This window comes from Phoca vitulina, unplaced genomic scaffold, assembly GCF_004348235.1.
Source record: "Phoca vitulina isolate PV1807 unplaced genomic scaffold, GSC_HSeal_1.0 scaffold19, whole genome shotgun sequence".
Taxonomy (NCBI): Eukaryota; Metazoa; Chordata; class Mammalia; order Carnivora; family Phocidae; genus Phoca; species Phoca vitulina.
In genome coordinates, this window is record NW_022589722.1 from 9036518 (window position 1) to 9051601 (window position 15084).

The 15084-nt window shown below is 36.4% G+C and overlaps 1 protein-coding gene across 4 annotated transcripts in view; it reads right to left on the reverse strand.

Annotated features, from left to right (window-relative positions):
- CEP83 (centrosomal protein 83) overlaps positions 1-15084 on the reverse strand; it is a 131245-nt gene that overhangs the window by 71160 nt on the left and 45001 nt on the right. For 3 of the 4 annotated variants that reach the window (XM_032416713.1, XM_032416710.1, XM_032416711.1), the window contains exons 2-4: positions 10403-10678; positions 9589-9739; positions 773-865 (exon numbers count right to left, since the gene is read on the reverse strand). In XM_032416713.1, coding sequence (XP_032272604.1) covers positions 773-865; positions 9589-9739; positions 10403-10575 — 417 coding nt within the window. In that variant the 5' untranslated portion in view covers positions 10576-10678. Of the gene's footprint in view, positions 1-772; positions 866-9588; positions 9740-10381; positions 10679-15084 lie in introns of those variants that run through there. The other variant, XM_032416714.1, reaches the window with a different exon arrangement.

A 15084-nucleotide genomic window follows, 5' to 3' on the forward strand; every position in this document is an offset into this window, starting at 1 on the left:
ACAGAATATTAGAGGATAAGTACTAGAGAAAAATAAAAAGTAGAGCAGGGTAAATGGGGATCTAAAGGTCTAAGAAGTGATGGTGGAACACTACATCAAAAACTAATGATGTAATGTATGGTGATTAACATAACAATAAAAATTAAAAAAAAAAAAGAAGTGATGGGAGGGCAGGAAGCAGTATTAAATGGAGATACAGTTTGGTCACAAAGTAGGCCACACTGAGAGCAAAGTCTTTCAGCAAAGACTTAAAAGAGATGAGAAAGGGGCGCCTGGGTGGCCCAGCTGCTTAAGCGTCTGACTTCAGCTCAGGTCATGATCCCAGAATTCTGGGATCGAGCGCCAAGTTGAGCTCCCTGCTCAGCGGGGAGCCTGCTTCGCCCTCTCCCTCTGCCCTCCACCCCCTGCTCATGCTCTCTCACATGCGCGCGCTCTCTCTCAAATAAATAATTTTAAAAATCTTAAAAAAAAAAGAGAGAGAAATGAGGAAGTTGGCTAAGAGATATCTGGAAGGATACTGTTCATGCCAGAAGTAACAGCTATAGCAAAGATTCTCGATCTGTTTCATTTCTGGAGTGCCAAAGAAACATCAAAGAGGCCAATATGGATGGGGGGAAGGAAGTCAGAGAGATAATGGGATCTGATCTTGTGCAGCCCTAAAAGCCCCTTGAGTTAGAAGGGGAGCTACTGCAGGGTTTCTGAATAAGGGAATGGGGCTTTTGATCAGTCATATAAAGATAAATGCACAGTTCCTTCTATATAAATTACTTACTTCATCCAGATTCCTAAAACGTTCTCTCATTGGAGTTTCTAATTCTTGTTGTATTTGGGCTTGTAACAATTCCAACTTTTGTGGAGTTAATACCTAGTATGTAGAGGAAAAAAGCATTCTAAGTATAAAATCACAAATACTAAAATCAAGAATACACCAAATTGCAATGCTTAATTGTAACAATAAAATCCAATTCATAGAAATTTCACAATATACCTAATTCTACAGTAATCACTATATAAATAGAACTATCATTTGAAACAATACTTGAAGATCTCAATTTCAGGCTCTCAGATGTGTCAAAAATTCCATTAACATGAGATAAAGATAGTAACTGATTATTATTATTATTGTGACTGTTAGGAATAACTGTGTTGGCAGCTAAGGTTACCATGTTTTATATAATGGCTAACAGTCTATCTCCTAAAGAAATCAAAACAAAGGTGTAATAATCTGGTACACCATAGAGAATTATTCAGACTTATTTTCGATCAGAAAAGGCTGACTTTTACTCTGAGCACCAAAACAAGGCTCCTCCCTGTTATGTTCTCTTATAGAACTCATATTTCAAAAAATGATTAAGTATTTATGTAAGCTCCTAAAGGGCAAACACAGTCTTTATTCACCATGATGTGTTCCCAACACCTCACACCACTGCCTGGGCACACAAGATCACTCAATTACAAACAAAAAAATTACAAACAAACAAAAACCTAGTATGGAGGGGCGCCTGGCTAGCTCAGTCATTGGGCGTCTGCCTTCGGCTCAGGTCGTGATCCCAGGGTCCTGGGATCGAGACCCGCATCGGGCTCCCTGCTTGGCGGGAAGCCTGCTTCTCCCTCTCCCACTCCCCCTGCTTATGTTCCCTCTCTCGCTGTATCTCTTTCTGTCAAATAAATAAAATATTAAAAAAAAAAACAAAAAAAAACCTAGCATGTACTTATATTAATCTCTGAAAGTGAAGAGTAATATTCAGTTTAATTCATTCATTTATTCATCAATACTCCAAACAGTCCAAAAACTTCACTGAATGAATACTTACTACATACAAAACATTCTGCAACATACTATATAATCTATATAACATACTGTTCTAAATATCTTCCATGCATTAACTAACTGATTTAATCCCTGCAATGATCCTCAATGTAGCTATATTATCATCCCCCTTTTTTTTACAGAAACTGAAGCATACACAGAGTCTAACTTTGTAAAGATCACAAAAACTCACAGGAAGCATTTCTTGCCCCATAAGAAGTTCAAACTCTCATATGAAAAATAACATACATACAAATAACTATAAAAATAACCTATATAGGCTTATCAGACAGGTAAAGACCAACAGAAAAAATATTAAGTATAGAAATAGTGGCACATCAAAGGAATGGGAAAACTAAAGCTTAAACAGACCCGGAAACTTAAGAATGGATAACATTTTAAATTCCCTAGGGGGAAAAAAAGTGCTCCTCAAAGGTATGCTAAAGGCATTTTGGATTGAACTGCACTAAGCACTACAGACAATTTAGAATCCTGGATCCTTGTGCACTGATGCTCTCTAGATACTGTGACAATCAAGGCCATGCTGAAACATTTCCAAATGCCACTTAGGAGAGCTACATCCTGGCTGGGAACAAAAGGGAAAGAGATGCGAGCTACAAGTAGAAGATTCCTAAATATCAGATTGAGACTCTTATAATTTACTCAGTATTCAACAGTAGTTACTTATTTTTTTTTTACTTAAAATGAATAAATATAATTACACACATAATTCAAACAAAAAAAGTATTAAAAAACTAAGTCTTCTTCCTTCAGTTATCCAGTTTCCCTCTTAAGAAGCAATCATGGCTAACCCCTTATATATCCTTCTTGAAACAACATACAAATATATAAGCATAAACACCACTTTTTAATTTTTACATAAAGAAAGGCATACTATACACATTTTTCTGTACTTTGCTTATTCACTGAAGGTATTCAAGCTTAAGAATGGCATCACCATATCTATATTTTAGGAAGAAGCAAGATGGATCAAACCTTTGGTGGGAGAAAATTGGTGATTAGGGCAGGAGCGGGGGAGGCAGTGAATGAAGCTGGGAAATCACACAGAAAGCTCTTATTATAATCTGGTTTATGATGTCAAGAGTCTGGGTGTTAGTATCAAGAGTCCAAAGTGAGAAGGGGTGGTAATTAAAAGGTAAAGAATAATAGATAAACCTTATTTAGATCCTGTTTCAAACAAAACAACTTTAAAAATAAGCAAAACTGGGGGCACCTGGGTGGCTCAGTTGGTTAAGCGTCTGCCTTTGGCTCAGGGCATGATCCTGGGATCCTGGGATGGAGCCCCACGTTGGGCTCCCTGCTCAGTGGGGAGTCTGCTTCTCCCTTTGCCCCTCTCCCCTGCTCATGCTCTCTCTCACTCTCTCGCTCACGCTCTCTCTCGAATAAATAAATAAAATCTTTTTTAAAAAATAAGCAAAACTGTGGGGAAATTAGGGAAATGTGAACAAAGATGCAGTATTAAAAGACATTAGGGAATAAGTACTTTTAGGTATGATAATGGTATTGGGGCTATGCTTTTAAAGGAGAGATTACCTTGATATAAAGATATATACTAAAATACTAGAGTTGAGATGATTTGCTTCAAAACAATCCAGAAGGGTTGGAAGACAGAGCAGGGATGTCAGAAGATAAAATAAGTATTGATGGGTATGTGAGGATGCAACACAACCACCCTTTCTACTTTAACCTTTAATTACAGAAATCTCAAACAAGTACCAATTAGAAATAAAAGTGCTTCCACTTCCAACAGATGGCATAATAGAGATCAGATTTATTCTCCTGCCTAAAACAAATAAAAGAATAAACAAAAATCAAACGTTTTCAAGATAGTGGGCATAATTAAGCAACAAAGATCCCTGAGAGACAAACAACAAAGAAAGTAAGCTTTGAGAATGCTTCCAGGCCATGCACAGGAAGGGATATCCAGGCAATCTGATGGACTCTCTGACTTAAAAGCAAATGGAACAAAAATCCAGGGAAAGCAGTGTGGCTAGAGTCACAAGCAGGGGAGCAGAAAAGAGGGTGGCACAGAAACAAAATTATGAAGATCTGCAAAAGGCTCATTCAGAAGAGTACCCCGATCAGCACATATATGTAAGGAAAATATTTAATTAAGGCCAGGAAAAGAATGAATCACATGGATGAGTAATCTGAGCTCACACAGAGCTATGAATAGTTCCTTTTTCCAAAAGCCAGACTGAAAACCTTCATTTCATTGAGAAATGAGTACTCAGAAGGTTCTCAGCAGTGGCAAGTAGTGAGCACTAAATATTAATCTGCTCTCACTTAAATCTTTAAAAGCAAGACCCAAAAAGATGAAACTGTTTCCAAGTAACTGTCCCAGAACAAAGTTTAAGAATATCTGAATACAAAAATATCTAGCACTCAATATAAAATTTACAATGTCTAGCAACCAATAAAAATTTATCAGGCATGCAAAGAAGCAGGAAAATACTACCCACAATAAACAAGAAAATCAATCAACCAAAACCAACCCAGAAGTGATACAGGTGTTAGAATTAGCAAAGACATTAAAATAGTTATTATAACTGAATTCCGTATGTTCAAAAAGCTAAAGAAAAGACTGAACATGTTAAGTAGATATAAGGAAATTATTAAAAAGACCTAAATTGGACTTCAGTGTAAAAACTACAATTTCTGAGATGAAAAATATATACTATATGGGATTAATGGAAGATGAGATACTGCAGAAGAAAAAAGATCAGTGAACTTGAAGACAGGACAACAGAATCTACCCAAAATCCAACAAGGAGACAAAAAAGATTGAAAATAAATAAACTGAGCATCAGTGAGTTATGGGAGAAGTTTAAGTGGCCTAATAATGGAATCCCCAAAGGAGATCAAAGAGGAGGCAGAAAAAAATATTTTCAGAAGTCATGTACAAGAATTTTCTCAAGGTGATGAAAACTGTAAACCCACAGACCCAAGAAGCTCAATAAACCCTAAGCACCGTAAATATGAAGTACAAAGTCATATCAATCAAATTGCTCAAAATTAGCAATAAAGAGAAAATCTTAAGGGCAGCCATGAAGAAAAGACTCACTGTATACACAGAACAAAGATAAAGATGACAGCAAATTTCTTATGTGAAACAACATAAGTGAGGAGACAGAAGAGCAACATCTTTAAAGTACTAGGGGGGAAAATAGTCAACCTAGAAATCAATACTCAGCAAAACTATCTTTAAAATCAATTATTTTTAGATATATAAGAGCTGAAAAAATTTCTCATAGATCTTACTTTAGAAACGTTAAAGAAAGTCCTTAAGACAGTAGGAAAATGGTACCAATGGAAATATGATCCACACAAAGGAGAAAAGAACACTGAAGTTGGTAACTACACAAGAGTCTTGTACTCTATAAGGTCTCTGATTAAAAAAAAAAAAAACTCTCAACAAGATCTTTTTGTTTTCTCCTAAGAATCTTATAAAAAACAAGCACACACACATAAGAAAAATCTATCTTCCCTCCCAACCCTGCCAAAGCACACGTACACCAAAGACACAGAATTAGAGGATTTTCTCCATGCCATTTTAGGAGAAAAGTATGCTGTGTCTTAGACTTCTAATGGAATACTGCCACCACTTGTCTCAAAAGAAACTTACAAGAATGCTTTATCATACAACAGTCCATGTGTCATTACCTATATTAAATCTATATTACTGGGGCGCCTGGGTGGCTCAGTCGTTAAGCGTCTGCCTTCGGCTCGGGTCATGATCCCAGGGTCCTGGGATCGAGCCCCGCATCGGGCTCCCTGCTCAGCGGGAAGCCTGCTTCTCCCTCTCCCACTCCCCCTGCTTGTGATCCCTCTCTCGCTGTGTCTCTCTCTGTCAAATAAATAAATTAAAAAAAAAAAAAAAAAAATCTATATTACATCAACACTTGTCATGTTAATAATATAAAATAGACCACTATTTTTCAAAGAATGTTTTAATTTAAGAAGGCAGATATTGCTGTGCCAGAGATCCTAAAAAAAATAATGACAAACTGAATAATAAATTTAGCTCTGAGCTTCCTAGCAGCCAAATAAAATGGGAAACATACTGGGTTATATAGTTTCCATTGCCTGGCACAAAGAAAGCATATAAATTTTTGGTAAAGTAACTTCTAAAATTTGTAACAGAAATATTATCAAATAACTCATAACATGGTACATAATAACACTATAACAACAGCTAACATGTTCTATCCACTTTCTATATCAAAGCATTGTACTAACACTTTCTTTTTTTTTTCTTCTAATATTTTATTTGACAGAGAGACAGCAAGAGAGGGAACACAAGCAGGGAGAGTGGGAGAGGGAGAAGCAGGCTTCCCACTGAGCAGGGAGCCCGGTGCGGGGCTCGATCCCAGGACCCTGTGACCATGACCCGAGCCGAAGGCAGACGCTTAACGACTGAGCCACTCAGGCGCCCCTGTACTAACACTTTCTATGCACTAACTCATTTCATCTTTACAATCATCATATAAGTTAGGCACTATTATTATTTCCATTCACTACAACTACACAAGTGACATAGAAATATTCTTTGATTATCTTTTATATCATTTTTCTATAAAAGCCGAAGGGATATTAAATCTTAGCTCAGAAAAGGCATTTTGTAGGTAGACAAGGTAATACATGTATATCCTGAAAATAATCATCTTTCATAAACATTTACTAACATATTTCTTATTGCTTCTACTTTGTTGAGTTTACTTAATTTTATTCAACTCGTACAAATTGCTAACATCCATAAAGCAAATAGCTAAATTTAGCTTCAACATGTGTACATAATATAGATCTTTATTTTAGTTTATTTTTGCCAGATAAGTATCATAGAGAAACCACTTTACCAGACAAAATATATTTGTCAGCAAACATCTGGGAAGTTATCACATGGAGAAATGTCTAAAGTTATTTTGTGTAGATCCAAGGAACAGTACAAGAAGCAAGAGAGAGGCTACAGGGAGGATGATTTCATTTCAGTATGACAGGGAAAATACTTAACATACTCCAATCCATAAATGGAACTGGATCACTTTAAACATTCACTAAGTTCTCTCCCACTGAAAGCACTGAGGCAGAGAATAAAGATCCCTGTGTCACAAATGTTCCAAAAAGGAATTCGGCTTTGAATAGTGTATTAGTTTCCTAGAGCTACAACAACAAAATACCACAAACCGGCTATCTTAAAACAACAGAAATTTATTGTCTCACAGCTCTGGAGGCTAGAAGTCCGAAATCAAGTTGTCAGCAAGGCCACACTCCCTGAAGGGAAGGATCCTTCTTTGCCTCATCCTAGCTTCTGGTGGTGTGCTGTTGATCCCTGTCCTTGCTTGGCAGCTGCAGCCCTTCAATCTCTGCTTCTGTCATGACAGGACATTCGCCCCACCTCACTCCCTGCCCTTCACCCTGTGTTTCTGTCCTTGTGTCTGTTCTCCTCTTCTTAGAAGGACACCAGTCACATTGGATTAAGGGCCCATCATCCTTCGGTATGACCTCATCTTAACTAATTACATCAGCAAAGACTATTTTTAAACAAGGTCACATTCTGAGGTACTGGACATTAGAAGTTTAACATATTTTTTGGCGGACACAAGTTAACTCATTACAGATACGAAACAATGAGAGCATCATTAACTCTAAGATGCTGAAGCTTTAGGTGCATATGAGACAAGAAAGAACATTGTATTATATATGAACAGAACCTCAATTCTGAGTCATCCATTTATTCTACTTCTTCATGTCATTCATTCAACAAAAATTTGCTAACATATTATAAAATATATAAATACAAACAGAAATCTACTTGAGCACTGAAGACACACTGAAAGAGTTCCTGCCCTTACGGAGCCTGCATTCAAATAGAATAAATGCCATCATTCATGAGTATCTACTATGTGTCAGACACTATACTAAAAATATATATGTTATTTCATCAGTCCTCACAAAAACCACTGTTAACAACTTTTATCCTCTTTACCACATGACAAAACTAAGGCATAAAAACAGATGTTTGTTGAAGGTCATCATCTCACTGGTGAACTGACCCTTTTTTTGGTTATAAAAATGACCTTTTTACCTTAAGTGACACTTTTTGTCTTGAAGTAAATTTTATCTGATATTAATATAATTACTGTTTCTTCAAACTGACATGGAGACATGCTTATTTGTACCAAGCATGTGCAAACAATAAGCTAAAGAAGACTAGAGTGTTTATATCTACAGTGCCAAAAGAATATTTGGAAGAATTCCTTGGATTCAGTGCTCACAGATTCTCATTTCTATGGCCGCTCAATTTTTGCAAAACAAATTAATCCACCAATTCTATAGGCTTAAATTACATTTGCCTATTCAACTCCTATTTGTGAGGTTTTTGTTTAAATGTCCTAAATACACCTAAGAATAAAACACCACAATAGAGGCTCCAACCCAAGCTTAGTGATGGTATTCCCAACAATGGAAGATTTCAAAAAGATACTGAATAACCAACTTCTAACACTGCTGTCAAAGGAATCCATGAATTGGGCGATATGCCATATTAGATGACTGAAAAGGTAGCTTTTTACTCTTATCAACTTCTGATTCCAGTATTAAAAATACTTATCATTTGTACCAAGCACTAAACAGAAATACACAGCTGGTACCATTTAGAGATTAAATGAACACAGGAAAATATAATTGCTAATATCTACTAATTTGAAATTTATAATAAGTTTGACTGGTGCTATAGTAAGTTTAGTTTTGGTCTCCTTTCTAGGCAAATGAGAAATGAAACGATAGTACTATCCTCTGCTTTAGAAACTCCATTTACCCTGCACACCTAAAATAAGTGCACATATTGTTTTTATAGTCTTTTAAGAAGTCCCTTAAAAATAACTATCAGTCTTATCAACTATACCTCAGTAATGAAAAAAATTTTTAATATGTCTTTTTTAGCTCAGCTGCAGTTATAATACTTAAAAGAAAATCAGTAAAACTTTAAAAAAAAATTTTTAACTCTCAATATTTATCAATTCAAACCAGCCTTTCCCGCAATTATTCTGAAGAGTGAAATATTTAAATCAGAACAGGTAATATAATACAAATTTACATGAAACAACAGTTTCATGGCTAAATCCCACATGGTAGCTAACATTGCAGAATATATGAAAGAATATTAAATTATACCATGTGGACAACAGCAAAATACTCATTAAGAATGTAGGCAGAATTCACCAAATTTAGCAACATCGGACTACTTTTGTATCATAGGTGCAAAAGGCAGGCCTCCCCAGGATGGGCTGTTTTGGCATGAAGATTGTTTTGATTTAAAAGCAATCAAAACCCAGCAGATTTAGGAAAAGCTCTTTACCTCCCTCTCAACTGCCTAAATTTAATTGGAAAGAGAGGCTATACCAAGAAGAGAGCTATTAACAGAGGTTCCTTTTCACCTAAGAAATTTATCTGCTTAACAGGGCAACCTTTGTTTTCCAAACATCTCTCACCATCCTGCTAATGATCTTCTTTCCCTTTGTATCCCCAGACTTTACCTGTCTCCCTAGCTCAGGATGTCATATAAGCCTACTGTTGCCTATCTTTGGAATTTCATGTTTGTGATGTTTGTGTGGATTCTGCATACTTTTGAAACTAAATTTGATTTTCTCTTATTAATCTAATCTCATGCCAATTTGATTCTTATCCAGTTTAGAAGGACCCGGAAGGGCAGAGGAAATTTTTTCCCCAATAGTACTAACTGAAATATATTTTCTTACCTGCAGTTTCATTTCTTCTAAGTCTTTAGTTTTCTCTACTAATTCCCCTCTTAGTTCTTCAAGCAGCAGCTGAAATTTTTCCTGGTGAGTCTTCTTTTCATTTAACAGGCACTTTAGTTCATGTTGTGACTTTATGTACTCATCTTGCAATCTGATTTTTAAAAAAAGAAAAAATTCAACTTTAAGGATATCCTTTGCTTTATCCTAATTGCATTACTTTATGTGAAGTCAACCAACACTACAGAACAAGACCAATTTCATATATTCCATTAAGTTCATAAACCTCTTTTCTTTATAGAGTTTAATTATTAACACTATAGTTTATTAATTTTACTTGGGGGAAAGGAAAAACACACTTAGCCACCTAGACATTTTATATGTCTTGCTACTTTCAAAGCAAGACTTATAAATTCATAGCACACTTGGGACCATGTTTAGTTTAGTTTTGAATAAAGTAATCGTAAAGCAAAAATTTCACTGTATTAAAGAAGTTTTTTTTTTTTAAAGATTTTATTTATTTGTTTGACAGAGAGAGACACAGCGAGAGAGGAAAACACAAGCAAGGGGAGCGGGAGAGGGAGAAGCAGGCTTCCCGCGGAGCAGGCAGTCGGATGCAGGGCCCAATCCCAGGACCCTGGGATCATGACCTGAGCTGAAGGCAGACGCTTAACAACTGAGCCACCCAGGCACCCCAATAAGTTTTAAATGTATATACTGCAAACTAACAAAATTATACTGTATGTTCCAGAGCAAACGTTCTGACAAAAATAATTTTCTTAATAAAGCCCCTTACCTCTAAATTTAAGCAATTTACCTTGCGTATCCAGCTTTAAGAGTCTGATAGTTAGTTTTATGATGTTCACATCGTAACCTTTCGTCAATTAACATTTTTTGGAACTCAGATTGAGAATTTGTCACCCCGCTGTCTCCACCAGGAGGAAAAATAGTGGGAAAAGTATCCATATTGGTAAGTGAGCAGTTAACCATGTAAAAGTAAGTCTGGCTTCCTTTTTGTCTTAGCTTTCTTTTTTTCAAGGGTATTTTCCACTTCCTTCTTCCTAAGACAGACTCTCAGGATGCCAAATTATACCTGCACAGAGAAATGCACTTAGTTAGTGATGAATTAAACTCATTCATTATGACATTCTTTTTATCCCTTCTTGTTATTCAACTATCATTTCTATAACAAAACCCAAATTTTCCGATTTTTTAGTTGTTCATGAAACAAAAAGAACAAAGTTGAATCGTACCTTAACACATTTTCTTTACTCCACACTAAGTTTCTGTGACCATCAATGTCACATCTTCAATTATTAACCTAACTAGAATTACTGACTTTTCTAGTTGAGGTACTCCCGGATTCACAAACCATGGATATTCCCTGAAGCTACTACGGTAAACTTCATAGAATGATCCTACTACAAAATCCATACTCTGAAATCAGAGAAAAGCCACTTAGAACTTGACAAATGGTTGGAGAAAATTATAATCTTCACAAAGATGACCTTCAGCAAGTAACTATGTGATTAATGCTACAAAGGGTCTTTTATCTGACACAAGGTGAACTGTACTCATGCTGCAGACTCATATGAGAAATCAGTCAACACAAAAATGTTAATCACCTATGTGTTATGCACTAAGAACAGGAAAGTAAATCACTTCAGCTATCCCCAAAAGCACTGATCCAGGATTATGAAAGTAACTGTTTGTTATATTTAGAAGTAAAAAAAAATGATGAGAGAGTGTTCTTATTGTAAATAATTAAAAACGAAAGTTTTATCAAAATAATTCTCTCCCCTTTAGCTTCATGAATCTTTGTGAAGATTATATGTATTTTTTTCTAATAGCATCTCCCTCAGTCATGAGTCATTATGAAATACCTTTTCCTACTACAAGATCTTTAGCACATAAAAACCAACCATCAAATTACTTAGTCTTTCTTTTAATATACCATTTCTGATAAATTAATGTGATGTCTGCATATTACCTAAGAAGACTTTTAAAATTGAAGTTACTTTGGTTTCCTGTCAAATCACATTTTAATAGAAGGGACAAAGTCCTCCAAGAAAACTTTACTTCTTACTCATGTCAAACGTGCAACAATGCACTGTTTGTAACAGCTGCCACAACATTATCCTATCAAAAGTAAGTTATTTGTCAGGGAATTAATTAACTGGATCATAAAACTGGCATGTAATTTTGACTCTGCTTTTTGATCCAAATAATTTTTAAAAGATAGAAACATACAGGGGCGCCTGGGTGGCTCAGTCGTTAAGCGTCTGCCTTCGGCTCAGGTCGTGATCCCAGGGTCCTGGGATCGAGCCCCGCATCAGGCTCCCTGCTCAGCAGGAAGCCTGCTTCTCCCTCTGCCACTCCCCCTGCTTGTGTTCCCCCTCTCGCTGTGTCTCTCTCTTCAAATAAATAAATAAAATCTTTAAAAAAAAAAAAAAAAAAGATAGAAACATACAATAAACTTACCTCATACTTTGTAATAATACCACCAAAAAGTATTATAAGGTCTTTTTTTTTTTTTAAGATTTTATTTATTCATCCACGAGAGACAGAGAGAGAGAGAGAGGGGCAGAGGCAGAGGGAGAAACAGGCTCCCCATGAAGCAGGGAGCCCGATGCAGGACTCGATCCCAGGACCCCAGATCATGACCTGAGCGGAAGGCAGACACTTAACTAACTGAGCCATCCAGGTGTCCCAGGTTTTAATTTTAATTAGCTAAAAGCTTAAACTACATAAGAAAAACCAAGATCTATTCTTCAGTCCCACTACCAATGAAACAAAGATTTCTAAGATAAAATGAGTTAATTTTTCTTATTCCAGTTGACAGTAAATATTCTAACTCCTACTTTAAAATGGAAGTTCACTCCCATTGCACATAAAATTCACAAAGACCTGGACATTTTAGGAAAACAGGGTTAAAATGATTTAAATCCTTCCCTTTTGGCACTAAAATCTACTACAAGTGCTTTTCAGGACTAATTGCAGGATACCCATTTCTCAATCATCACCACCATTACCTTATTAACCTTAAAAAAAAAAGTTTCTTCCTCCAGTTGGGATTGTAAAGGAGCAACCAGGTGCAAAATCAAGTACATATCTTCCTGTTGGGTCTACAACTGACTATGAGTGGTAGGGAGTAAGAGCTCCCCTTGCTGAATCTCCCATCTCCATTTTAATGAGGTTTCCCATTATTAATTTTCACAGCCTCATCTCCAACTCTAGTTCCATTGCAAACATATGTGTACTGCCCTCTGGGATCTTCTTGACTCAAAGTTATGAACTCCTGGGTTGCATCTGCCAATAGTCATTTTCAGACTTTTCTCCTCTAGGAATATTTCAGAATCACAGAAAACTATCTGTCCATTTGCACAAGTCTTACCAAGGTCAGAATAAATTTTATATCTGTTTTTAGTGTTTTGAACATCTTTCAGTTCTCCAGTCCAGTAATAATCAACTTATCAATGATAATCTTGGAAAATATGGTATCCTCCAAATAGATATCTAGTAATATAGACAGAAAGGCCTCATAAAACATTAATTCTTTCTCTGACCTTCAAAAGTGGTTCCACAATTCTATATTCAAGTTTACAAAGAACAAACTTGTACCTTTTATGCTAATTATATAAAAATGCTTTTAGCTAAAAACAAAAACCCCAACTACCTCAAACACCGTGGGAAATGTATTATCAATCTCTTACACCAAGAAATCTGAAGATAGTCTTCACTTCCAGTACTAGAGGAAAAGGTAATTTAGATCAAGCCTCCTGCTTAGGACAAGAAAAGCTGGACATGTATTTTAATAATCTGAAGACAATGGAAACTAACAAAAGAATAAATATTTACTGAAATGGGAACAGGAGAGGATGTGGATGCAGAAAGATGAGACTGGCATTTGGGACCACTCTTCCCCTAGAGGCATCTGCCAGTTCCAGAGAGGTGGCTGGGAGACTGAATGCCTGCTGACAGTCTTCAAATTCAAAGATACACAGATTACACCAGCAAGGAGTGGAGAAGCCCTGGTGAACACCCCCTTCATTTTGGATACAGACTTTAAAGGTTTGCCCTTATTATTCCTAACAAGGGTAATTTAGATGAATGATATTAGAATAGGCTGCAACTTGCTCTAAAAAACAATTTTACAAATAAATGTGACACAATAAAAAATTTTTTTTAATTTGAAAACTCAAGTACCTGGGAAGACAAGGTGACATGAATTAAAGTCACAAGAAGCAAAAAGACAATAGACAAAAGGGCCTCACTATTAGAATTATTAAACAACGATTCTAAAAGAAATTTTCTTACATTATTGTGTACAAGACAATAGAAAACAAGGTTGAGAATTTTGTGAGAGTAAGAAACCATAAAAAGAAACCAAGGGAAATCTCTAAAACTGAAAAATTCTACAACCAAAAGTAAAAACTCAATGAGCAAGCATAACAGCCTAGATAAGACATAGCTTAAAGTAGTAATTAGAAGGGGTGCCTGGGTGGCTCAGATGGTTAAGCATCTGCCTTCAGCTCAGGTCATGGTCTCCAGGTCCTGGGATCGAGCCCCGCATCAGGCTCCCTGCTCCAAGGGGAGCCTGCTTCTCCCTCTTCCTCTGCCTTCCCCCCTGCTTATGTGCACTCTCTCTCTCTCTAATGATTAAATAAAATCTTTAAAAACAAAAATAAGTAATTAAAAGATAAGTTAAAAGAATATAAGAGAAATAAGGATGAAAAATTAAAAAAAAGGAGGCCCCACAACCGTATGGCCAACTAATCTTCAACAAAGCAGGAAAGAATATCCAGTGGAGGGACGCCTCGGTGGCTCAGTCGGTTGAGCATCTGACTCTTGGTTTTGGCCCAGGTCATGATCTCCTAGGTTGTGGAATCGAGCCCCACTTCAGGCTCCATGCTCAGTGGGGAGTCTGCTTCTCTCCTTCTCCCTCTACCCCTCTATGAGCATGCGTGTGTGCTCTCTTTCTCAAATAAATAAATAAAACTTAAAAAAATCTTCAAAAAAATATATCCAATGGAAAAAAGACAGTCTCTTCAAGGTGTTGGGGAAACTGGACAGCAACATGCAGAAAAATGAAACTAGACCATTTTCTTACACCGTACACAAAAATAAATTCGAAATGGATGAAACACCTAAATGTAAAACAGGAAACCATCAGAATTCTAGAGGAGAAAGCAGGAGAAATTCTCTGACTTTGGCAACACCTACTTCTTACTAGGCATGTCTCTAGAGGCAAGGGAAACAAAAGCAAAAATGAACTATTGGGACCTCATCAAGATAAAAACCTTCTGCACAGTGAAGGAAACAATCAACAAACTAAAAGGCAACCAATGGAATGAGAGAAGATATTTGCAAATGACATAACAGATAAAGGGCTAGTGTCCAAAATCTGTAAAGAACTTACAAACTCAACACCCAACAAATAATCCAGTTAAGAAATGGGCAGAAGACATGAATAGACACTTTCTGAAAGAAGACATCCAG